We start from the raw sequence: 25,016 nt of genomic DNA on the forward strand, positions 1-25,016 counted from the left end.
GCCATAATGTGAGTAGAAACTTGTTGTTTTTAGACAATAGGGAATCATCAAAATGTTGATTTTTGTCTGGTATGTGTGCCAAATCTTGTAGCTGGAGATCGTAGGGATAGGTGGTTGAAGGAAATTTGCAAATAATTAATTTCATATACATTTTGGAATACATTTGTAGCCTTATTGAGTTCAGGACATTGCAGCTCTGAGTGTTGATTGATTTCATATATCCTACACCTTGTTGATAGTGCTGTTTCAGCTAGGAATATCTTGTCTGCCTGCTCGTTTACTGTAGCTGGTTCATATTCCATGTTCTCTTTTGATTTTTATTATTTTTACCATTGATTGCTTGAATGAGCACCACCTTGATAGTTTCCTTCTTGGTTGTTCCTCTGATATCCACCATCTTGATAGTTTCCTTCTTGGTTGTTCCTCTGATATACACCATCTTGATTGCCCCTCTGATAATTGTTTTGTTGGTGACTAGAGTTTTATGTGCTTTTTACTGGTGGGTTGAAATCTTACTATAGTTATTGTCTAACTCTGATGAAACTCATTGAAGATAAGAAAGGCCTTTTTCCATTCTTGAACACGAAAACCTGGAACAGTATATGTCTATACTAGCTACCGTCCAGAGTGCAAACTGCAAATAATTAATTTCTGCTATGTGCAGCTTTCAATTAATGCAACTAATATAAAAAAAATCCATTATTATTAGTGACATGTAGTTGGAGGCATTCTTCTTGTGATAACTTTCACTAGTATTGTAGAAAAGCGTTAATTAAAAATGGTATCAATTTTATATATTTATTCATCACCCTTCTGGTGGGTGCTGTTTAACTTAATTTTAAGGTTTTCGGAGTTATATCCATGTACCAAAATATTGGTGAAATAATTCGGGTTATAGATATGATTGTAAGATTGCTGACTTGTATATATGAGGTGGGAATGTAGCAAATGCACTAATGCACTGAATAAAAGGGACTTATGAATGAAATAGCAGATCCTAGCAAATTTTACCAGCTGATGGTTTTCTGTTTGATATGATCTTTTTTCCAGAATGTCCTTCTACGATACATAGTTTATAAAATAGATACTGCCAGAAAACTTTTCTTTTGCTCTGGTTAGTCTCATTTATGATTTGATAATGAGAAGTTCCATTCCTTTTTGTCTTTTGTTGTGCCAGCATCTGTTTGAGTATTTTGAATTTTTCTTTCTCCTGCATCTCATACAGAGGGTATAGACTTATATTTGAGCTGACTATGGGAAGAGTTTCATTTTTATGCATGCAGCTAATGCAGGGATTTGTTTGGTCTTGCAATAAAAACTATTGTTTCAAGTTTCATCTATTGTGTTTGAATTATCTGTGTATCTATCTGTGTCTCTGATGCATGCAATGTTTCAGGTTGATGGTTTTCCAGTGTACAGCATGGCAACACCAACTATTGATGGAGCAAAAGCATTGCTATCTAGTATGAATGCTGAACCCATATCTGCTGGACAATGCTCACAAAAAGTACTTATCACAGATCTGAGAGAAGAAGTTGTTGTCTATATTTGTGGCAAGCCATTTGTGCTTCGAGAGCTTTATCAGCCAGTAGACACACTCAAGCATGTTGGAATTAAAGGTCATGTGGTGGGTAGTAGTCATGCAATTAAATACAGTAGGACTAGCACAACACCTTTAATATATTTTATCTACGGACAAGTTGATACTAATCTAGTATAGTCAAAATTATTTTAATGGATGCATATGCATTCCATTTACAGGAACTTATTAGTATGTACTCTGTTTGACTGATATCATACATTTATTAGGTTGAACATATGGAGGCTAGACTGAAAGAAGATATCTTGTCCGAGGTAGCACGATCAGGGGGGCGTGTGCTTTTGCATTGTGAGGAGTTGAATCCTATCACAAACCAGTCAGATATCATAGGATACTGGGAGAATATATCACTTGAAGATGTTAAAACACCAGCAGAAATTTATGCTGCACTAAAGGGTGATGGATACAATATTGACTATAAAAGGGTGCCTTTGACAAGAGAAAGAGAAGCTCTTGCCACAGATGTAGATGCTATTCAACGGCAGCTAGATAAGTATGTTCCCTGTGATAGCTGAGTTCCTGCCAATGCATGGTTGTATCAGCAATGTCCATACCTTATTTTTCTTAGATTCCTAGGTCAGATATAATGCTTATGCTTGTCTTTCAGCAGGGAAAAAGGAACACAATGCTTGTTTGTCTCACATACTGGATATGGAGGAATTGCATATGCAATGGCTATCACTTGCCTTAGACTTAATGCACAAGGAGCACTGAGTTGCGAGGGCCCAGGATCTTTGGGATTGACTAATTCTACAGGGATGCTGCCTTCTGGAAACATTCCAGTCACAAATCCTTTGAATGATGAAGAGACATTCAAACAGGGAGACTACAGGGATATTTTAAGTCTTACCAGAGTTCTAGCACATGGCCCCATTAGCAAGGCTGAAGTGGACATTGTTATTGACAAGTATGGATTCTTATCCAGTTATTTAGTCAAGCATTTCGACCAAGTGACTATATTTTGAATTTGCATTCATTAAATTTATGATTGGAATCTCACCTGCTTTCTTTTCTTTCAGTTTGATGAACTAATATTTTGATGCAATTACCTTGTAACTTTTTTGAATAAACATGAACTAGAAAACTATTCTTATGTAGCCAGGGACGAACTCAGAAGTTAGTGAGAACTAGTTTTTCTTTTGCATCATTCGTATGGTTTGCTTTTCTCTTCTGCATGATTACATGAATCAGCAAGGAGGTCTATAATACTGAGATAAATATTATAAGTTGACATAAGCAGATCAGACTTAGTTGACAACTAAGTACAGTTATGTTCATTAATTATGAATACGATCCAAGCGCTACTTGGTGGAGGGCATTCTTGGTGAATTTCATGAATCCAAGTTGAAATTTAGAGAGATATGTTTAATTTTGATGTATCTGCTGCAAAAAATTAAGCACTGACTTATTAGTTATGTGTGTTCCAAATGCAACATCCACCTAGATTTATATGGAGAATAGGCCATTGGACATGTCTATTCATTAATATAATAACAAATGAAATCATACACATACACACACACATATATATTATAGTAGATTATTTTTTCTCATATAACACTAACCTTATTATCTCAAATATAAAGAACTTGTATCTCAAATATAAACAACACACACATATATAAATTATATCTCATATTTATATATAGGTTTATCCGACTGAAGCTATCAAACTTCAACACTCCCTCTTAGCTTAGAGGGATAAACACATAAGAATAAATATTACTTCAATGTAATATTACACATACCCATTTTAAGGATATCTCAAAAGATTTCCACCATTTGATATTGCATTCGATATCATGAGAAATGGTCTTCCAAAATATCAACACATTCGATATTCACCAAGTACTTAAAAGGTTTTGATATCACAACTAATATCAAGAGTATTGGTCTCCCAGAATATCAAGGGTATATACCAAGTACTCAAAAGGTTTTGGTATCACATCTGATATGAAGAATATTGGTCTCCCAGAATATCAATGATATTCACCAAGTACTTGAAAGGTTTGATATCACATTTGATATCATGAATATTGGCCTCCCAAAATATCAATGATATTCACCAAATACTCTTTGAATGATGGCCTTTCAGAATATTGAGATGCAAGATATTCACCAAATATTGTGACTAATGACCTTCTAGAACATCAAGATGCATGATATTCACCAAGTACTCTGTGTAATGGCCTTCTAGAATATCAATATGCATAAAATTCACCATGTACTCAAAAAAAGTTTATATGGTATTTGCACACGCATTCTCATAATGCTTACCATATAAACATCCACTATGCAAATTATAATCTATCATGATCTACATAGACTTTGTAAGATATCCATAATAGAAAATTAAGTTATTGTAAGATTGTCACCTTTCAATAACTTCTGCAAATACAAGTGATGACCATTTGGAAGTCATCACTTCCTCATGATGTACACAGGGGCAGGCCCATTAAAATCACATAGTCACGAGGTATATTCATGAATTATAGTCCTCTTAACTGCTACAATTTATTTATCACTAGAGAATACATCTCAGTTTGGTTCTCCTTCTGAATCAATATGACTGAGAGCACCAGAAGTTGATTGAATCAGATCCTATATCTACTCCCTCTCAAGGTTGCCTCTAATGAAGTGTCAAGCTCCTTCTGAATTTCAATCTCCCTCTTCGTGCAATAATATTCTTGGAGGAAAAGATCAAAGCACATAACTCTTATAGTATGTATTGAAAATACAACTAAATAAGAGAGAGATTACTATAATACTCAAGGATAATGATAATATCTAGTTTTTCTAATAATGATAATGATATTAACAAATAATAATATTGTTGATGTCAGTTTTGTACCACTACATAACATATAGGAATTGAAAACTTGATACGAAATATCAAACACTCAACCCTCTCTTGAAAAGTAAATGCTCATGAAGACATGAGTAAAAACTCCAATGTTCCTTACACCTGTGGATACTAACTCAGTTATATCAATGTGTTTTGCTGGTTAATCACGTAGGCGGCCTTATGTTGTTCATTCAAGGATGTTGGACTCTCGTTGTGATGGTGATGGTGTCTGGCTTTGCAATGTATATGAGCGCCAAATGATGTTGATGGTGATGATGATGGAGGGTATGTTTGCCAACGATGCTTCTCCTTTCTAACTTTCTAAGAATGGACTCCAATTACTAAACTACTTTGTGCTTTACTCCTACTCTTATGAATGGAAAGATTAGCAATTGGACAGGGATTGAATCTGATGAAAGCTAACCAGCGGCTCTACTTCCATAGATGCAATGATTCAAGGGAAAAAGACTAGATTACCACGCAAGGCTTCCTAACAAGCGGCTAGGATGCTAGTGGCCTAGTTTACAGATCCCTATCAAACATCCACTAATATCACCATACAACTATCCATCTATTCTTATTCTTACTTAACAACTTTCTTGAAATAAAATCTACTTTAATAATTTCAATGGAAATTAACTCTAACTATTGGAAGTAGAAACCATGCAATACCACCAAGTGTTCTTAATCACCATGCAAGTCACAACAATGATAAAGAAGCAATTTTGGTATTATCTTAAGTAATAATTTTCTTCAATCCTTTACAAATGAGAGAAAATGGCCTTATATAGGGGCTAAAATTACAACCAGCGGTACAGATTAAGAGGCAAAATCAACAATCCAAATCGAATCCCCAAACCCTAATTGGGGTTGCCACCCTATCGGCCAATGAGAAGACACCACCTCATTAATAGACCAATGAAAAAAAAGGAAAAGTGGCAACCAATGAGAAGGCACCAAAATGGTAGCCAATCAGAATCAGACACCTATCCTACCCAAGAAGAAGGAGAAATTGCCACGTGGGCTTACATCAAATGATCTAATATAAATCTACCTTTTTCTTTCATCTTTTTAGCCAAAGCAATGGACTTGGCTAGCCTGTCGTTGACTTCCTTCATGGGAGGGCAAAGCGTGTGCTTCAACTTACATCAAATGATCTAATATAATTCTATCCTTTTCTTTCATCTTTTTAGCCAAAGCAATGAACTTGGCTAGCCTGTCGTTGACTTCCTTCATGGGAGGGCAAAGTGTGTGCTTCAACTTGAGCTCAACTGAATTCATCATGTTGCTCATTGCTTGCAATGTCTTCTCATGATCCTTCTCATACACTTTCGCATATCGGATAAAAGCATTGAGGGAGGCAAGGGTGCCCAAATGCTTTTTATCGATGGCAACCTTCCCCAACTCATCCAATCTTGATCCAAATTCTGTCTCATTGATGCTTTCCTCTTGTCTACTTGAATTATCCCTTTGGTCTCTAGCCTCAATTATGCTTTGCCTTGACAATGCTGTATTTCGTCTCTTTGTTGGAGGTTCCTGATGTTCTTTACTTTTCTCAACCTCCAAACTTCTCTTCTTGCTCTTAACTACTCTTTGTTGTTGGCTACTGCCTTCACCTCTTTGTCCGACTAACTTTGTTGGACCTTCTTCCTCCAATTTCATCTTCTCATAAGTAAGGTGTACCTTCTGACTTTGTAACTGCCTTAACTTCTCATTGTACCACAACTTGGTGTGTAGATCAACTGTCCTTGTAGCTGCCTTTAAGAAAGGATCCTGATGATCATTCTAATCCACTGGATTCAACTCCGTTCCATCCACTGTATCATAATCTCTCCTTAGCACATTTTCATCATCTTCCAGGTGATCGGGAATATCAAGGCGTCTCTATTTGATTGCCCTCATCATGCTCACTGACAACCTTGAGAAAACTAGCTTCCTCACATGAAAGTCATCCTGTGCATTGGCCCAAAAATCTTGTATAGTAGGAATATGTTTGAATGTATTTCCGTGAGATGCTTTGATAAGACCATTAAGATTGAATCCTTGTCTTGCTCTATGCCATCCTAGATGATACCATTCTAACTCTTTCTCCGCAGTTGCAAAGGCGACAAGATTGGGGCAAGTATCGTTGCCTATTCCAAATGAGAAGGTAATCCCTATCCCACCGTTAAGTTTCATCATTTTGTCATAATGCTCAAGTTGCCTAGGCAACTCCATCAAAACTACCTTGGCAGGTGGGTAACTTGGAAGTCTCTTGGGACAAATTGTACTCCCTGCTACTCTAACATATGTGAATTGCGGAAATTGGATGAACCAACTCCTATACCTCTTAACTTTTGCTTTTGCTTCCATTGAGAGCCTTCTCCTTATAATATACTTACTGTCTTCATGGCAAAGGGGTCATAAAATATTTTATAATCTTTGGTGTTGTGGAAATGAAGCTGTGGATAGCACTCATGCACCAAATATTGCCCCAGCCCATTGCTAATTACTCCTAAGGCGTTAGCCTAGGATTTTCGTCTAGTCTCACAATCAAATAGAAAAGATAGGACCCCATATAGAATTGTTTTTGATTTTGCACTGTTCTAAGTTGCAACTCTAAATTTTCACTTATAATTCTAGCCCAATTGAATTTTCTCTTTCTATTTTCAATTTCATCAATGAAATAATACATCCAATTCTTGAATTGCATACCTTGAGCCACGCTCATGATTCGGCTGAGAAGCACAATAAGATCACCGTACTTTGATATGAAATCTGATTTAGTGAGCTTTGATGACCTGGTAACTCCCTTCTTGCCTTCGTGTAACCAATTCTGCTTTAGATGAATGAAGTAAGCCTCCTGGTTACCCTGAAATAACTTGGCTGCCTGATCCATCATTACCACTATCATGCCTTTATACTGAGGAATATTAAATACTTCTTCGACCACTTGTCCAGCTATGTTGGCTGACACCTTCTTCCCTTTATAAAAAATGATGGACTTGGTAACAATATCAAATTGGGATGCACATTTCATTACCAATTCCGAACAAGGCAAGGTGGGAGGAAAAGCTGCCGCGTGTATAATTCCGCTCTTGTAGATCTTCCTTACCATGGGGGATTGTCCTTCCTTCAATCTATCTTTCAACTGTATCATGTTCACTGTACTGATATTGGTGTCACTTATTCGCCTCACTTTCGAGAAGAAAGTGGTCTTAGGCATCATATCTTCCTTGTCTTTTTTGGTATTCATTCCCTTTGGGTTCTTGCTTGCACTAACATCTACCATCCCAAACACTTATTTCTGCCTCTTCATTCTAAATGATATGGACTACACTTATCAATCTCCAACCTTTTTTGTATCGATGGAATATAGCTTATTTCTGTTTTTCCAAGTCCTATCTCTACACTTATCAATCTCCAACCTTCAACCTAGGGGTGGGACTACCACTTATTTCTGCCTCTTTGTCACCTTAGGATGGACTACACTTATATCTCCCAACTTCAGCCTATCAATAGAATGATGAAGTGGTGGATGATGAGTGCAAGAAGAAAATAAGGGAAATGAACCAAACAAGAACAAGGAATAGAATCCACCTTTAAACCAATCTTCACCTTTAAAAATGAATAGAATTTTACCTTAAATCTGCCTTTACCAATAACGAGGCCCTCTTTAAATTCGGATCAGATTTCATAAATTTCAACCTTCCTTGCAAATAATGATGCCCTAGCAAAAATTAGAATTTTGATGTCCTTGAAATTGCCCACATTTGCCAAAAATTCAAAGCTTAAATCATATAGCCTCTTTGCCAAATAAAATCGCCCAATTCTGAAATTCACTGCCAAAAAATGGAAAAAAAACTACCTTAACAAAATTGCCCTAGCTGGAAAAAATCAGAATTTCTCCAAAATTGCCCAAACAAGGAGAAAAAATGCTGCCAAGAAAAGGAAAATTCTGCCGCTCGAAAAAAATTGCCCAAGTCTGAAATTCGCCTCCCTTTGAAGAAAATCGCATACCCAAGGAGGAGGAAAAAGGAATGAGAAAATAAGAGGAGGGGGAGCCCCTCTTATACCACACTTTTTGCCTCTCCAAGTGGGCTGACCTACTTGGAGGGAAAACAAAATTAAATTAGCCCCTTAATTAATAGCCCAGATTTAAATGCAACATTAAATTTACTTAGCCTATAGTGAAATTGGCCCATTAATTGCTAGTTTTGATAAAAAATTGCAAAATAGAAACAAGGTAAGCCTAGTTTTGATCTCTGGTTATTTTTCCCTTATAAATCTATTGCACATGGAGTGATTGCATTCTTTGTTATCTGCCTTTAAATCTCAAAGGAAACATATGTTGCAAAAAAATATTTCATCATATCAAGAGCCACAACATTTTGAATTCACTATTTTCATGAAAGTTCTCTATTTTGTTGTCGGTAAAAACCATATTGTAGTCGACGGGTTGAATTGGTATTCGAAAGGTCACATGACGGTTGAGTCGCCCATTCGGGAAGTATATGTACATCGCCTGAATGGCTTATGAATCATGATTGTAATTGGAATTGGAAATGTGCTTATATGAATAAAGTATCTGTTTTGTGTTACATTCTAATCTATTAATGTGAAAAGTATTTGTTTAACCTGTATGGTAAACATTTGGTGTTGTTGTCGAGGAACAAACCCGGGTCACCCGCGTGATAGGTGGGAATACTTGCCACTATACTACAACAACCTAACTGCAGAGAGAGAAGCTTGGGAGTTAGAAAGAGTAGCTTGGGATTCCGAGAGGATAGCATTTATGGCTCAGCTAGATGAGGCTAGGTGGGAGAAGAGTCAACTACAACATGAGTCAGCAAAGCTTGGAGAGACTGCCAAGATGATGCAATCAGCCTTGGAGATTTAGATACAGGCAGATTTGGAGATATAGATCAAGCAAGTGCATGAGCTACGAGGACAACTGAACGAGCGTAGAGCAGAGGGGATGTCTACCACACTAGGGATGAACCCCACTGTCTTAGTTGTTTGAATCTTGATGTAATTAGTGGTTGAGTCATATTTTGAGTTTTGATTTATAAATTGTCTCTATTTTGTCGTCTAGAGACAACTTTACTTTTTGGGGGGGGATGATGTTGTCGGTTAAAACCATATTGTAGCCAATGGGTTGAATTGGTTTCCAAAAAGTCGCGTGACGGTTGAGTCAGCCCTTCGGGAAGTATATTTACATTGTCTGAATGGCTTATGAATCATCATTGTAATTGGAATTGCATATGTGCTTATATGAATAAAGTATCTCTTCTGTGTTACATTCTAATCTATTAATGTGATAAGTATTTGTTTACCTTGTACGGTAAACATATTCCACCTTCAATTTTTTAAAAACCTTTACCTCCACCAAAATGTGGAATTCATCATATTCATATGGGTCTGGCTTTATATATATTTCTACTGAACTTGATTGTTTTGGACAATGTATCTATGCTTAATAGTATGCATTTCTGACCTGGCTCTGATAGCATATTGAATTTTCACGGATCTGCTGCACATGTATTAAGCACTACCTTATTTGCACCGAAGGCGTTTCCATATATGAGATGGAAGAGCTAAATTAAGCGATCAACGGTGTTAAGAGCTTGTTAGAGATGGATGACCATTGTTTTCATCTGAATCATTAGATAATAGTTCCTTCTTATTGGTTGTTTTTTCTTTTTCGTTAGTTTCAACTGGAGCCCTCCGATTTATTATATAATATGCATGCTACATCCATTCAATCTCGTCCAACCTTTTGTTGCAACCAGGATGATTGCATATGTGCTGGAAATCATTTACTTCCTTATGAGTCAGTTGGCGCAAAGTTCAGTGGAGTGTGGTTGAGCTCCTGCAGATCTGACTCTTCTATTACCCTCCCTTCCCAATTCCCACATGTTGGTTGATCTCCTCAAAATATGCTAGTGCTGCAAGAGAGCTGCCAGTGCCCATTCGATGGTCATAACAGATGTATTTGTAACTGTGATTATCTTGTTTTGCACAACAAAAACAAAATTTGGGGAGTGCAACAGAGAAATGAATCAATGCCCATTTTTAGAGCTTTTCAAATATTATTTAGAAAGGGGGAAGAAAATAATACAAGGGCGGTGGCCTTAACTACATCATCATTACTGTCAGAATGATTAATGGCTACTGCAGGGATGAGAAGATCAATTAAGTCCTAAGTGCATCCCCTGTTTCTCATAGCGCTCATTCACCAATTTCTACATGAAAGCGTCTCTTGTTTTTTGTGTGGCTTTTTCATGGCAGACATTTCAGATTATGTCTCTAGTCATGCCTTGTCTCTGTTGTTTTCCCTTGGCAAGCACAAGGGCATTTTGTTTCTGCAGAATGAAAACCTTCATATTGGCGTTGAGCAATGACATTATTTGAGAGAACAAATTTATTTTAGAGGCTATAATAGTTTCAAAGTGATAACTTATCATCAAGCCTTTATCACAAAATCTGGGTAAGTCTACATATAGAATGTTTATGAATTTCAAATTAATTGGTTGTTTTCTAATTTTCATGGTCACTGACTGTAAATTATAGATTTTAAATAATTAATGGTGAAACTAGTAATAATTGGATAATTTTTAAATTTTATATAGTTTTAAAGAAGTTCTTATACTTCTTTGAGATTGTAATTTATTAATTAATTTTAATTTAATTAATAATAATAAAATCAAATTAATTTGTTATTACTTTTCATATTTGAAATTTAAATTATTATAGATTAATTACATTTTGAAGATTTATTTTATTGAGATATAGAAATAAAAAAGGACAAATATAAAAACAATCCAATTCTATTGTTAATATTTTTTTAGTATTAATATATATAATAAAAATTTAGTCATACAATATTGTTATATTAAGAATAAAGTTTATATACAATAACAAAAGTAGGTTTGAAATTCATTTTAATACAAAATAGTTTAAAGCTATTTGAATTAATTTTATTTATAACTTTTGCTCCAATCTTTCTTTTGTCTCCCTTATTTCTCTTAATTGTTTCCCAAGCTCTTTGATAGTTAATATGTGCAAAGTATTAATTCATATTAGGAAATTAAAACTTATAATTTTAAGGTTATAAAGGTAGACATAAAAAACATATTTGTAGTCAAATGAGGCAATGTATGTAGAAATGAAGTCTAATAATCTAGTCTTTCTATTGCTGAGAAAGGAGGAAGGGAATGCCATTAATAGTTAGATATAAGAGATGCAAGCATATAGAGAGTGATGATTGAAAGATATAGAGAGGTAGATAAAGCTAGAGAGATATGCCTAGGAAAATATAGAGAGGTAGATAGAGCTAGAGAGGTGTGCCTAGAAAAATATAGAGAAGTAGATAGAACTAGAGAGATATGCCTAGAAAAATATAGAGATTTAGCAATTTAAAACTTAAATAAGACAAGCTTTGAAAAAAAATCTTATCTATAAATATATGTTTTTATGAAAATTCATTTCATTATAGAAATCTTTCCCTTTTTAAATGTTTTATTAAAAGTACCTAAGAGTTAGAGAGAGCAAGATAGAGTAATGTGATTGATCTCTAATTGCCCATCTTCAATATATCTTCGACGTACCTATTGCACACAAAGGTGCGACTGCTAGTAGGTATGTGTTCCAAATGCAAAATCCACTTAGATTTATATTTTAACAAATTAAATCACACATGCACACACACATTATATTAATTTTTCTCATATAACAATAACCTTATATCTCAAATATAAAGAACACACACACACACACAGATATGTATGTATGTATGTGTGTATGTATGTGTGTGTGTGTGTGTGTGTGTGTGTGTATGTATAATTGAAGTTGTCAAACATCAACAAGAGATTGTGATAAGCTTATAGAGACCATATGTATTGTAGTAATATTTTGCCCAGAAATAATGAGAAACAACAATAAATAATAGAACAAAATAGGTACAAAAGATGCAAGACGTTTATCTTGGTAAAGCCCTTAAAGCCCTTCAAGTTGAGGGGAAAAACCTTGTCACAACAGACTAATATCTCTTTTATTTATGATAAAATGTCCAAGTACAATGCTTTCAACTTGATACAACACAATTGTCACAAAAAAATCATATATATATTGAATTGAGAGACTCTTCATATCATAACCGAAGGTCTCTTCAATTTCCAAATGCTAGACTCTTCATATTTTCAAACACGTCTCTTTGCATGACACGTCTCTTCACATAGTAAAATGTCAGATATTTTGGGTGAGACACTTAGCACATGTTGGATGCTACATCACAGTCAGTTAATTATACAAATGTATATGATGGAAACATAATCATAAGTCTCTTCTCTAGATGTTGATGCAATGTAGAGGCATTATTTCAATTTTAACATATAGCAATATCATAGGTAAAGATCTCTATCACAGCTATAATCTTCAACACTCCCTCTTACCAAGAGAGAGGTCTTTAGTATGGTAGGGACACATAGTTGCAACCAAAAGCGTCAATAACAAAGTCTTACCATACATTATCTCAATAAAACATTGTTATCTTAGCATAACACTATTCACCATAGCTACTCCTATAGGGTGAACCATAAAAGCATAAGATTAAAGCCATGGAGTCACACACATGACTCCACCATGCCTACTCGTAGAGGGTGGAATGAGAGCTTTCACCCCAGACTTCTCCTAGAGAAGAATGCATTTCCACCATCCTAGTCGTAGAGGGTGGAATGAGGGCTTTTTTCAGAGTTTTCCTAGAATAGAATGCATTTCTACCCTGCCTGCTTGCAGAGAGTGGATCCACCAGCCCTATTCATAGAGGGTGGAATGAGGGCTTTTACCTCAAACTTCTCTTAGAGAATAATACATTTCCAATATGAATAAGAATGGCTGAGATTTTTTCTCTGAACAAAGACTTTCATTTAGCAAGAGCAACATTCTAACTGCTTTGGTTACCACAATAAGAGAGTTGATTCGAAGTTGACCAAGCAAAGAGCTTTAGCAGTCACACTACCTCATAAGCTTGCAAATAATTAGACATTTCCCTCTGTCATGCAACCTCCCTTTGAATCTTAATAGTCTTCCTCTGAATATCGTTTCCTGTATATGATCTTTCTCTTCTAATGAAGATATGCATCATCGATTTGTTCTGATGACTGCAAGTAGCATCCCCATACAGTCTGCATCACTTTACACAAATCTCTCATCACATTGATCCGTCCTGCAACCAAGAAAGAATAATAAAGACTCATAAAATCAACCTATCACGAATAGAAATATAGAGATAATGCTAAAAAAGACATATATTATTACTAGTAATATAACAAATATTCATGATCTATACTCAAAGGTATAATCATAGGATACTTATCTCTTTGTAGTCCAGTTTTGCTTAGCATGCACACACATATGAATCAATACACAATAATCAGTATTTATATAATTATCACAACATTTGCTCAAAATGCTAGACTAATAAAATGTTGAAAAAATCAACAAGATGATGCAACACTGGAATTTACTTGAGCAACATGCTTGCAATATGCTACACAGCTGTTACAGAAAATATAATATGATATCTAAAGAAATACTAAAATCTATCTCCTAATTGTTTTAATCAGCCTGAGAATCAATAAGCTCACAAGTATCGCTTAACAAAGTTAATACTGAAGCCTAATGAAGTCAATACTAGTCATAGATCAAACACAGATAATAACAATTTATTACAAGTAATCTCAGTATCTGCATATGTTGAAAATTACATACGACATTCAAATTATAGTCTTCTTAAAATTTTATTGGCTTGGAACATATATCATGAACAACAACCTTTGACAGAATGGGAATACAATATACAGTAGCTTTTCTAGCAATCTTGGCACATGATACAGTCAAATTTCAATCACCACAATGAGCCATATTCTTGTAAGAAGGAAAAACATCGCGAATGACATAACTGCCAGCATCCCAAGAGCGAGCTAGAGAAAAATGGTAAAGCATTTGTCATACAATTGTCGCCGTCAACAAGAAAAGATAGTGGGGAGAGATGTAAAAGACTGGTAAACTTATATCAGACTCTATTGATTCTGCTCTCTATAAATATTAGACTCCAGTTATACTGATCTGTCTTTTATTTTGCAGGTAGTAATGAATCACTGCAGATATTAATCAGATAATAATCCAACGTGGAGATAAGTGTTTCTGTGATTCATTCTTGATACACAATCTCGTTATTATGAGAAATGATAGATCTAGTAATTGATTTTGATGTTCTAATCTTTTGCCTTTGTTCATATATATACACCTTCTAAAGGTCACAGTACAGGCGGACATGTCTATTCAGGGTGAAGAGAAACAATGATTTGTTATATCAAAGAGGCCTGATCCTAATTGGGTGTTTATTGTTTAATCAAATAAATATGCAATTGCCCCAATCTTAATTAGGTGTTAATATATATAACAAATGGTCACTTATCTGATTAAGCAAAGATCATAAACACAATCACTGCTAGATTGATCTAGCAAATAATAATGCTCTGTTCAAGAGACTTGATCAGATTCCAGACTTAGCACGGTATGAACAATTTTGGTTAAATGCAAAGATGATTTTTCTGATGGAAAAAATAATAATTCTGACTGACAGTACCATATCTTAACACTCCCTCTTAGTGAGGGAAGCTGTCTAAGTATGAACTGGTTTAGACATCACCTAACACGTGATATCAAGGAGTATACAACATGTCAAGTCACATGACATTTGTATATCCAAGTGATGGTATGTGCACTGACATCACGTCGCATGATATCTACCATAGTGTATCATGGCATGCCCATGGATATTACCTCACATAAATCCACCATGTTTATCTCATAAAGAGCATAATTCGACACATGATGTATACAAAATGAGTGTTATGTTTTGATTTTGTTTTATAATGGTACTATATGCTAAATGCCCAATCTTTTAAATAAGAATAGGAATTTGAGGGAAGAAATTGACAAATTGCAAACTGTGCGTGGTGAAGCCGAACGATGACGGAGAATAAGACAACTCGTCAGGGAACGAACTGAGGGGCAGCCAGAGGAATCACCTAGTGTGGTGGTCATAGCGAGGTTCGTAGGAACCAATGAAGGGTGCCTCAGTTCATCGGAATAGCAAGGACGGAGCAACGAGGGGTTGCTCAAGGAAACACGACATCAATTAGCAGTGCTTGAGGAGACAAAGGAGCAAGTTTTACATTCATCATGTACACCACTACGAGAGGGAACTTGTGAAGTAGGAGAGGAGGCGAGGACGACAGAAAACACCGGGGCAAAAGGAAGTGCCAAAGCGACACTTCACGGTGGTCAAAGTAATCCGCTGGGACCAACTTCTAATAGTTCAGTGAAATGATCTAGTGGTAATCAAAGGGCAAGAAGCACTATCTCAAAAGCAAAAGCTCTCGAAGTTCACAGGCGACGGGAAGGAAGATCTTGTATGACATTGCCGTATGTGTGAAACGATATGGACCGCCAACGCGGTCACGGATGCAGATGAATGATTGCAGCAATTCTCCGCTAGCCTGTGGGGAGTAGCGATGGATTGGTTTTCTGACATGGACAAAGGCAAAGATCTCCACATGGGATGATCTGAAGAAAGAATTCCAAGCAGAATTCCATTTGCTCCAGGATGATAACGAGGTTGTAGTAGAAATCTACAATTGTAAACAAGGGAAGGACACTGTTCGAGCCTACAATCGAAGGCTTAAAGATCTTAGCCAGATGGGTACTCAACCGATGGATGAACTAAAGAAACGCTGGTTTGTGGAAGGCCTTCGTGGGGCATTGAGAAGAAAAATGAAGATAGTTCCGCCACATCATACACTAATGCATACGACCGTGCCCTAAATCTAGAAAGTGAAAGCAAAACAACAAAGAAGAAGAAGAAGAGAAGTAAATCTTCATCCTCCACCAAGAGCAATGAATCCTTTGACGAGGGAAGCAGTGCAGACAGCGAGGAGGAGCCTAGCAAGAAAGTACAAGCACTTGAAAAAGACTTAGGGTGGATGAGAAAGGAATTCAAATCCATGATGGGAACCAGTGGCCGCACGGAGGAAGGAGAAGTCTGGTGTACGAATTGCAAAGAAAAAGGTCATTCAAAGGGAGCGTGCCGCAAAAAGGCAATGTGTGATATCTGTCAGGTCCTAGGTTATTCTACAAAGGAATGCCTGTTCAACATGAAGACTAGAAGCCGACAAATATTGTTCACACCAGAACAACCATCCACTTTTGGCACAAACAATGAGACCCAGGGCAACAATAATGCCACATCTGGTGGCTATTCGAACAACTGCTGAGGAGGACGGGGCAAGAATGACAATAGAAATCGGATACAATATGATTCCAAGGGAAGACCCATAATCCAATGCCGGGCATGTAACCAGTGGGGCCACTTTGCTAGAGAGTTTTCGAAGAATGACGCTCTGTAGAAATTATGTCGATGGTGTGGTCCAGGGGACCACGAAGATGCTAATTGCTCGAAACAAGTAAATTTTATTAATATTGATCGAGAAAAAGTTTTGGTTGTCACTCACAACCAGCCTAAGAAGGCCACCTACCCTGACCCTGCATGGAGAAGCAAAGGTTGCGGGAGGCATAGAAGGACGTAGAAAAAGAAATGAAGGCTATGAAGGATATGAAAGATGCTATTCCTCGGCAACTGGAGGGAGAGAATAACTTGGTCAATCAGATCCTACAAATGGAGGTGCTCGTCAGAGTTCAAGACCTATTACAAGCAGTACCGCAACTAAGGACAACATTACTGAATACCCACACACACTTTGGAGACAAAAGGACAACCAACCGTACTAGGAGGGTTTGCGACATATCCCATGTTGTTGATAGTAAGCAATGACCATTATTCGACGGTGGTCGAGATGGGAATCCTTGGAACCATCTCGACGGACACAATCGTGGATGATGGGTCCAGGGTAAATGTTCTTCCCGAGGAGACGTGGAGGAAATTGGGAAAGCCTACCCTGTGGCTGTCCACATTCAACCTACTAGGCGTCGACTAGTAGGCAATAAAAACCCTGGGGACCTTGGTGGCTCAACAAGCAACTGTCGAGACGTAGCCATTTGTGCTTGATTTCATAGTTATCCCCTTGAAGAAGAAGGGATATGATGCCATTCTTGGAACAGGATGGTTGGTGGCCATGAAAGCAAATCGCAACTGGAAGAAGAATATCTTGTCAATGGAAAGTGGAGGGCGGAAGTTTGCGATTGATCTTTGAACTCAAATGGTGAGTGAAGAAATGGCATCGTCATTAGAGTCCAAGTCAGATGGAGAGCATCAGAGAGATGAAGGAAGAATGAATCCGAATGATGAAGGCATTTTAGATTTGGAGTGTTTAGAAGACGAGACCAGTTCACTGAATGGACTTTTTCAATGGCAGATGGAAGACTATGAACTCTTCCATATGTACATGCTTGGAGTCGAGGAACCCGAAGATGAGGAGGTATTCCCACCACAATTCATGGAGTACATAGGAGATGCACAGATCAATGAGAGTCCCACCCATTGCTCTGAAGGAAAAGAGATAAGATACGAAGAGTTGTCTGTAGAGGTTACTAATCTTGGAGATGCAGAGAATCCAAGGAACATACTTGTGGGAGACGACTGAAACCCGGTATTAAAGGCCACGACATTCAAAAGCTTTTTGTAGTACAAAGATGTATTTGCATGGACTCACAAGGATTTAAAGGGAATCCTGCCAGAGATGTGAGTCCACCGTATACAGTTGGTACCCAGAACCAAACCTGTGCGGAAGCGTTCGTACAAAATGAACGAAAACTACGCAGCTCACAGAGATGAAGAAATACAACGAATGCTGGAAGGACGGGATCAAAATCCGGATATGTGTGGACTTCTGGTGCCTCAATGTAGTCACAGTAAAAGATCCCTTCCCAATTTCGTTCACCAACTTGATTTTGGAAGAAGTGGCCGAACATGAGATGTATTCCTTCATGGATGGATCCTCTGGCTATAACCAGATCTCCATTGCTGAGGAAGACAAATTGAAAATGACTTTTGTGGAGGATGGAGTGTACGCATACAACCGAATGCCTTTCGGATTGTGTAACGCACCTGCTACGTTTCAAAGGCTCATCTTCCACATATTTGACAAAATGTCAGTAGGCAACTTCCGCACATTTTTGGATGATTGGTCCATTCTTAGTGGACAAGACAACCACTTGAAGGCACTTCAACAATGTATGGAGAGGTGTTGACGGGTGAGGCTGGCATTGAATCCAAAGAAATGCGGGTTCATGGTTCCTTGAGGAAAACTACTTGGGCACATTGTTTGCATGACAAGATCAAAGACCGACCCTGATAAAGTAAGGGTGATAGTAGAAATGGAAGCCTCGACGAACATATCTGGAGTCAAGTCCTTTCTCGAGCACATTGGGTGCTGTAGACGATTTATAAAGAATTATGCTTGAATTGCTTTGCCCTTGGACAAGTTGACATGAAAAGGAGAACCATACATCTGGACTTCCAAATAGGAGATTGCCTTCATAGAATTGAAGAATTGATTGTTGGGAGTGCCCATATTGGTGTATCCAAACTGGGATAGGGAGTTCGACGTCCACGTGGACGCATCAAACTTCGCCATGGGTGCAATGTTGGCACAGACTGGTGATCATGGTCTCAATCACCCAATGTATTTTGCAAGTCGGCTATTGTCAAAAGCCGAGAGGAATTATAGCACCATTGAAAGGGAGGCTCTTGGGATGGTATACTCGGTACAAAAGTTTAGACATTACCTATTGGCTACACCATTTACCTTCTACGTGGATCACGAGGTGTTGATGTACCTAGTGAACAAACCAATCATCCAAGGCATAATTAGCAGATGGTTGTTGCTACTATAGGAATTCACCTTCACCATCATTGTGCGATCCGGGAAAAGTCATGTCATTGTTGACCAGCTATCTCGAGTCAGGTCTAGGGCGCTGCCGGAAGGGGTCAATGATGATTTTCTAGATGCACACTTATTCAGAATTGTTGTTCTTCTGGAATGGTACAAGTCTATAGGGGAGTATCTACTATCTATCAATGTCTCAATTTCCAAGAGAGATGTTGCCAGGCGAATGACGGAAGCTAGTTTTAAGAAGCCAGACTTTTTAGCTAATAAATGTCTTCTCTATAAGATGGGTGCTAATCCAGTACTACGCCGATGTGTAATGGAGGAAGAAGTGCAAAGTGTTCTAAGGGAAGCACATGAATGTCCGACAAATGGCCACATGGGACCCAACACAACAGCATGGAAGGTTCTGCTTGCTAGGTTATGGTGGCCCACACTCTGCAACGATGCACGGGAATGGGTGTTGAGCTATGATACATGCCAGAGAGCTGGCAAACCATTGAAGAGGGACTTCATGCCATTAAACTGGTCCCATGCCTAGGAGTTATTTGAACATTGGGGACTAGACTTCGTCGATCCCCTGAAGGCGAGTAGGGCTCGACGCTACCAATACATAGTGGTAGCCACAGAGTATTTAACAAAGTGGGTAGAAGCACGGGCACTACCTGATAATTCTACAATCAATACTGCTAAGTTCTTATATGAACAAATCATCACACGATATGGCATACCTATTCAGTTGACAAGTGATAGAGGAGGTCACTTTGTCAACCACATGATCAGATTATTGACAACAGAATTCAAAAATTTTCATTCGTTGTCAAGTCCCTACTATCCACGAGCCAATGGTTAGGCGGAGGCCACAAATAAAATTTTGGTGGCCATCATATACAAATCATGTAGCGTCGAACAAGCGGACTAGGAGGAAAAGTTGCCTTCAGTGCTGTGGGCCTACCATACCACATTCAAAGTGACAACGGGACAAACGCCGTTCTAGTTGATGTTTGGCCAAGAAGCTGTGGTACCAGCCGAATTTATGGTCTCAAGTTTGCGAATTGCAATTGACAATTGAGTCAGAGATATGGAGAGTTTACGAGAACGCCTATACCAATTGAACAAACTGGATGAACGCAGATTAATAGCGCAATGGGTGACAAAAGTGGCGTAGACTCATTGAAAAGCATGGCACGACAAACATTTGAAAAGGACGAGGTTCTAGCCAGGCCAACTCTTGCTTCGGTACAATGGCTGCAACTAGATAAAACCAGGGAAATTCAAGGTTAAATGACTTGAATCATCATAAAAACAGCTGCATCTATTTCACTGTCCTTGGAATCTTCTTTTGAGCCAATTGATATTGATCAGAAGACTAGATAGGACAACATCAACAAAAGAGCTACAAACAAATTTGTGTAATTGTTTGGAATGACATATGACAGCACCTATAGCACACTGAGTGCTCTTATATTGCCAGAAACATAGTCTAGTAGTTGTTTCGAAATCTACTTTGAGATCTATTTGTGATGTTTCCATGAATGATTATTTTTTTGTATTACTACCAAGGATTTTGTCGTCCTATTTGATGACAAATCTTTTGTACTTTCATTACCTTATTTGCATGTAATGTGTAATCATCTTGTTAATTCTGTCTGTACACGTTTTCATGATGACAAATCCTATAGTTTTACATAATTCTACTAATCAGATCCAATCACATTTTAGCATAGACATGGGGGAATGTGATATCTTTATTGCAATTTGCAACATTGAAGTGGAAATTCAATATATGACATGAAGATTTTTTTTTTTTGAAAATGGAGATTTAATGTTTGATGCAGTGGGTCTACATTCTCTCTCTAAACTGAACCTATTTAATTAAGTTTACATAGGTAAATATGTTACATTCCTATGTAACTAATAACAACATGCATCATCCTTAAGTGAAGTCAATAAGGTGCCACCTTTTCTTTATTATTCCTTTGTTTATGGCAGTCAGGTGCCACCTCTAATTAGAAATAACTCATCTCTTCTTTTAAATTAACTCATCCTGAGCACTTCTGACTGTGATTCATCCATCCAAGAAGCTATAAATAATTGTATATTGTTTTGATTAAAGACTGACAAGGGAGTGAAAATGCCAATTTTTATTTACTTGTGCTGTTTATTTTGCTGTAGTATAGAATGTCTATTGGTAATTAGTTTAAGTGCCAAAGGTCTCGTTTTAATGTTCAATTTTAAAATCTTACAAATAAAAACCCTCATTATTGTTCAAATTCAAACTTGTACAAAACAAATTCAAAGTAAAATTTACGAAACTATTAAAAATGCTTTAGTGCTAATGAAAATCTTTCAGTCTACTACACATTATTTTTCAGCTTCTAAGCATAAGAATGAATGAATAAAAACATAGCCATGTAGAACAGATTATCAGAATCACATTCAAAAACTTAGGAAATGGCACAACATATGGGGGGTCATTATTACGTTGGAGTAATTGAGATTTTTGTTTGTGTTATGCTTCTTTCCTTCAATTTACTACAGCCATTTTGAACACACTAATCTTTACTTTTGCAAGTTCTTATCTAACCTAAATTAGTTATTGCATTTATGTTTTGGTTCCAAGATAAGGTACATTCTTACATTGTAATTTTTATGAGCAATGCACCTTTTATTTTCTTTCATTGCATTGTATTGAAGATTCATATTTTTTAGGTGTGACCCATTTACATCAGTGGTTCAAACATTTTTGGCGAGGCTGCCACCAATATTCAAACCCCTTAGGGCCATTGTGCTCGCAGGCTTCGTGCCTACGCTGGGCCCTTGAGCCTGTGGGTTTGAATTTGTGGAGGTTTTGGCAGCATACAAAGTTATTGTTTATTGATAAAAAAAATGGATTCATATTTCTTAAACTGTGCTTCAAATACTTTTTGATACCAGAATTTTTCTTTTGAAATTGGTTTTCATGAGCTGATCTAAATTTTATGTGATTCAAGGTGTGCCGGTGCGGGACATTTACGAAATGACATATTTTACTATAAAAAGCGGTTAGAGGAATGTATGGATGATGATGATGGGTTGTACCTTTTGGACATGGGAATAAAGGCTTTAAGGTAGGCATTAGTTGCAAAAAATGTCTAATGAGTCTAGTTTCCTATCATTAATTAGCTGTATTGAAAAGCTTTACTGAATTCACAAGTCCATTTGAGCCCTTGCTTACTTTAACTTGTAAGAGGAATTCCATATTAGTATCATCTGTTTTGTCTATAAATGCGGGTTTTGTTTTCTTCATAATTAGCTTTTAATGCATGGAATAGGTAAGAGAGAATTGATAGTTAATTAGGACTGAAATGGTGAAGATGCAAATCAATAATTAAAGCAAAAGGTCCTTTCATTTTATGGCTGACTTGAATATAGTATTTTTGATGCACAATTTAAATTATTTAATGCAATTATTGTAGATGTTCTGAAATGCTTACTTCCTCTTTATCTGTAATCATACAGAATGGGCTGACTTCCCATGTGATTAATGAGGTGTTGAAAATTCCTTCCTAATGCAAGAGGATTTTAGCATCAGAGCATACCTTGCTAACCTGACCTCTTAGCCAGTCTTTGTAGGTGGTGCTAACCTGTCCGGATTGGTCTACTGACAGCACACAGCACCATGAATCTTTATCACAGCAAATGTCTAACATAGCTTTGTAATCCTTCATTAAAGATTTAAGTTGATGCTTTAAGCCTTTAGTCATTAGTGAAGGCTTGAAAGACATGTTCAAATAATTTAGACATTTTCTTAAATAAAGCTTCATGATCTCATGTGCTGTCATTAGGCCAATCTAAACAGATTAGCACAACCTACAAGGAATGGCAAAGGGGGCTGTTGGAGATTAGTTACTTGCATGAGCGTTCCTGTCAGTTTCTTTTCTCAATGAAGATCTGGAATCTAACAAAGCATATTTTTCAGTTTTTATTATAGAAGGTTAACTTACAATCAATTATTTGTATATGAATCCAGTGTCGTATGGTATATGGCATGTTACTTGTCCTGGTTAGAAAATCTGCTTTTTGAGTCACAAATGCAACCTGTATATCAAAAGCATTATTTAAGGTCAAATTAAGTCATTCATTATTAAGTTGAGAAAAACCATTTCAATTAGTTGGTTTGTGGAAGTACTCCAAAGTTACTAATTAGAGTAAAAAGAATGTATGAACTCTTTAACAGTGCAGCCCATGGTGAACAGTAAAACACCAAAATGTGCTTTATTGGTCGTATGTTGTTAATGGACGAGTTTGTGCTAGTCCCAACAGAAATTGTCTTGCAGTTTTCTCACCATTATAATAGTAACTAGCATGCACACTCTCTAAGTGCAGCGAGTGGACCAATGGGAAGATCCAACAGGAGGTTATTAGTATACACTAGACCATAAACTGTAAAATAATTAATCAAAAAAATAAAAGGCTGAGTCTATTCTGCCACCATTTGGCGTGAGCGCTGAAATGTGATTGTAGCCTTCCATTACGTAAAATGTATTTGTCTTTCAGTCAGGATATCTAATCCAAGGAACAACATTCTGTTTTTCTTTTAAAAGAAATCCGTGAAAGAAGCTTGGCAACTCTACAACCTGAGAATTATAATGGAAAGGCTAAGTAGCTGATCCTGATCCTGGTTCGGAATTGGATTCAAGGGTTTGACAATTTTTTTTGGGCTGGATCCTGATTTCGTGGGTATACAGATCGAGATTTTCAGAACACACACACACACACACACTCGCATGCATGCACGCGCATAGGCATGCCCACATGCCAACACACATACACATGCCTTCACGTGCACACACACATGCACAAAGTGGTCCACAGTCACCTCAGCAATGATCAGTACTCTTGGAATGCCAAAGAGCGCACACACACACATACTCAATACTCTTGGAATGCCAAAGAGTCTAAATGGTGTAACTAGGAGGTCCATAAGTGGTTGGGTCCATTCGACCATTTAATTGTAATAAGGTCCATCTTGTTTAAGACCTCTTAGCCATATGGTAACACTAATAAGCCCTTGGTCTTGTCTCGAAGCAAGTATGGAAGGGGTAGCCCGTCCGCACATATGACAGAACCTTCCTCAATTCTTGTGTCCTAGATTGTGCCCTGGATGCTATCCATCAGCCTTGCTCAACCACATCAGTAAGAGAATCAATATATGATAAAAATTCTACATCAGCTAAATCTTATGGTTGCTTCTCTACTGTGGGTACTACTACCTATCCTAGCTCCACCTGTACAGTCTGCCTCATGGCCTTTGCAGTCTCTCTCGAAGGACATCCTTTGGCTACATTGTTTGTTACAACTACCTTCTCCTCCTCGTCATTTGTATCACCCATCTTTGGCATGGCTACCTCTCGCGGTGCGACATTGTCCACTGCCATTGCCTGAGGATGGGGATCCTCCATCATATGAGACTACATAGAGGGTCTGAATGTCATAGGTGTAAGTTGGAACCGCCGCCTCAGGTATTCGTTGACATGACTCATTTCTTGACTTGGCTTCATAGAATGCTCTCCAATTGGGGCATCTAGTAGTGCATCATCAATTGTCACTATGACATTAGAGTCGATTTCTTCCAGCTGGACTTGTGGCTCCTACGGTGTGTTGCCTTCAATCTCTTGTATATCCATCTCCTCGACCT

General features: G+C 37.4%; 1 protein-coding gene across 4 annotated transcripts in view; it reads left to right on the forward strand.

Annotated features, from left to right (window-relative positions):
* LOC149561136 (metal ion-binding protein) overlaps positions 1-25,016 on the forward strand; it is a 195,121-nt gene that overhangs the window by 148,882 nt on the left and 21,223 nt on the right. For 2 of the 4 annotated variants that reach the window (XR_016363776.1, XM_089824984.1), the window contains exons 16-19: positions 1,397-1,627; positions 1,810-2,093; positions 2,208-2,507; positions 22,330-22,446. Coding sequence is in view for 3 of the 4 variants with exons in the window: in XM_089824984.1 (XP_089681110.1) it covers positions 1,397-1,627; positions 1,810-2,093; positions 2,208-2,507; positions 22,330-22,446 (932 nt within the window). In the remaining variant the exon portion in view is untranslated. The remainder of the gene's footprint in view (positions 1-1,396; positions 1,628-1,809; positions 2,094-2,207; positions 2,508-22,329; positions 22,447-25,016) is intronic. The other 2 variants (XM_089824985.1, XM_089824987.1) reach the window with 1 other exon arrangement.

Source organism: Cupressus sempervirens, chromosome 4, assembly GCF_028749045.1.
Source record: "Cupressus sempervirens isolate cs-2001-9-10 chromosome 4, ASM2874904v1, whole genome shotgun sequence".
In the NCBI taxonomy this organism is placed as follows: domain Eukaryota; kingdom Viridiplantae; phylum Streptophyta; class Pinopsida; order Cupressales; family Cupressaceae; genus Cupressus; species Cupressus sempervirens.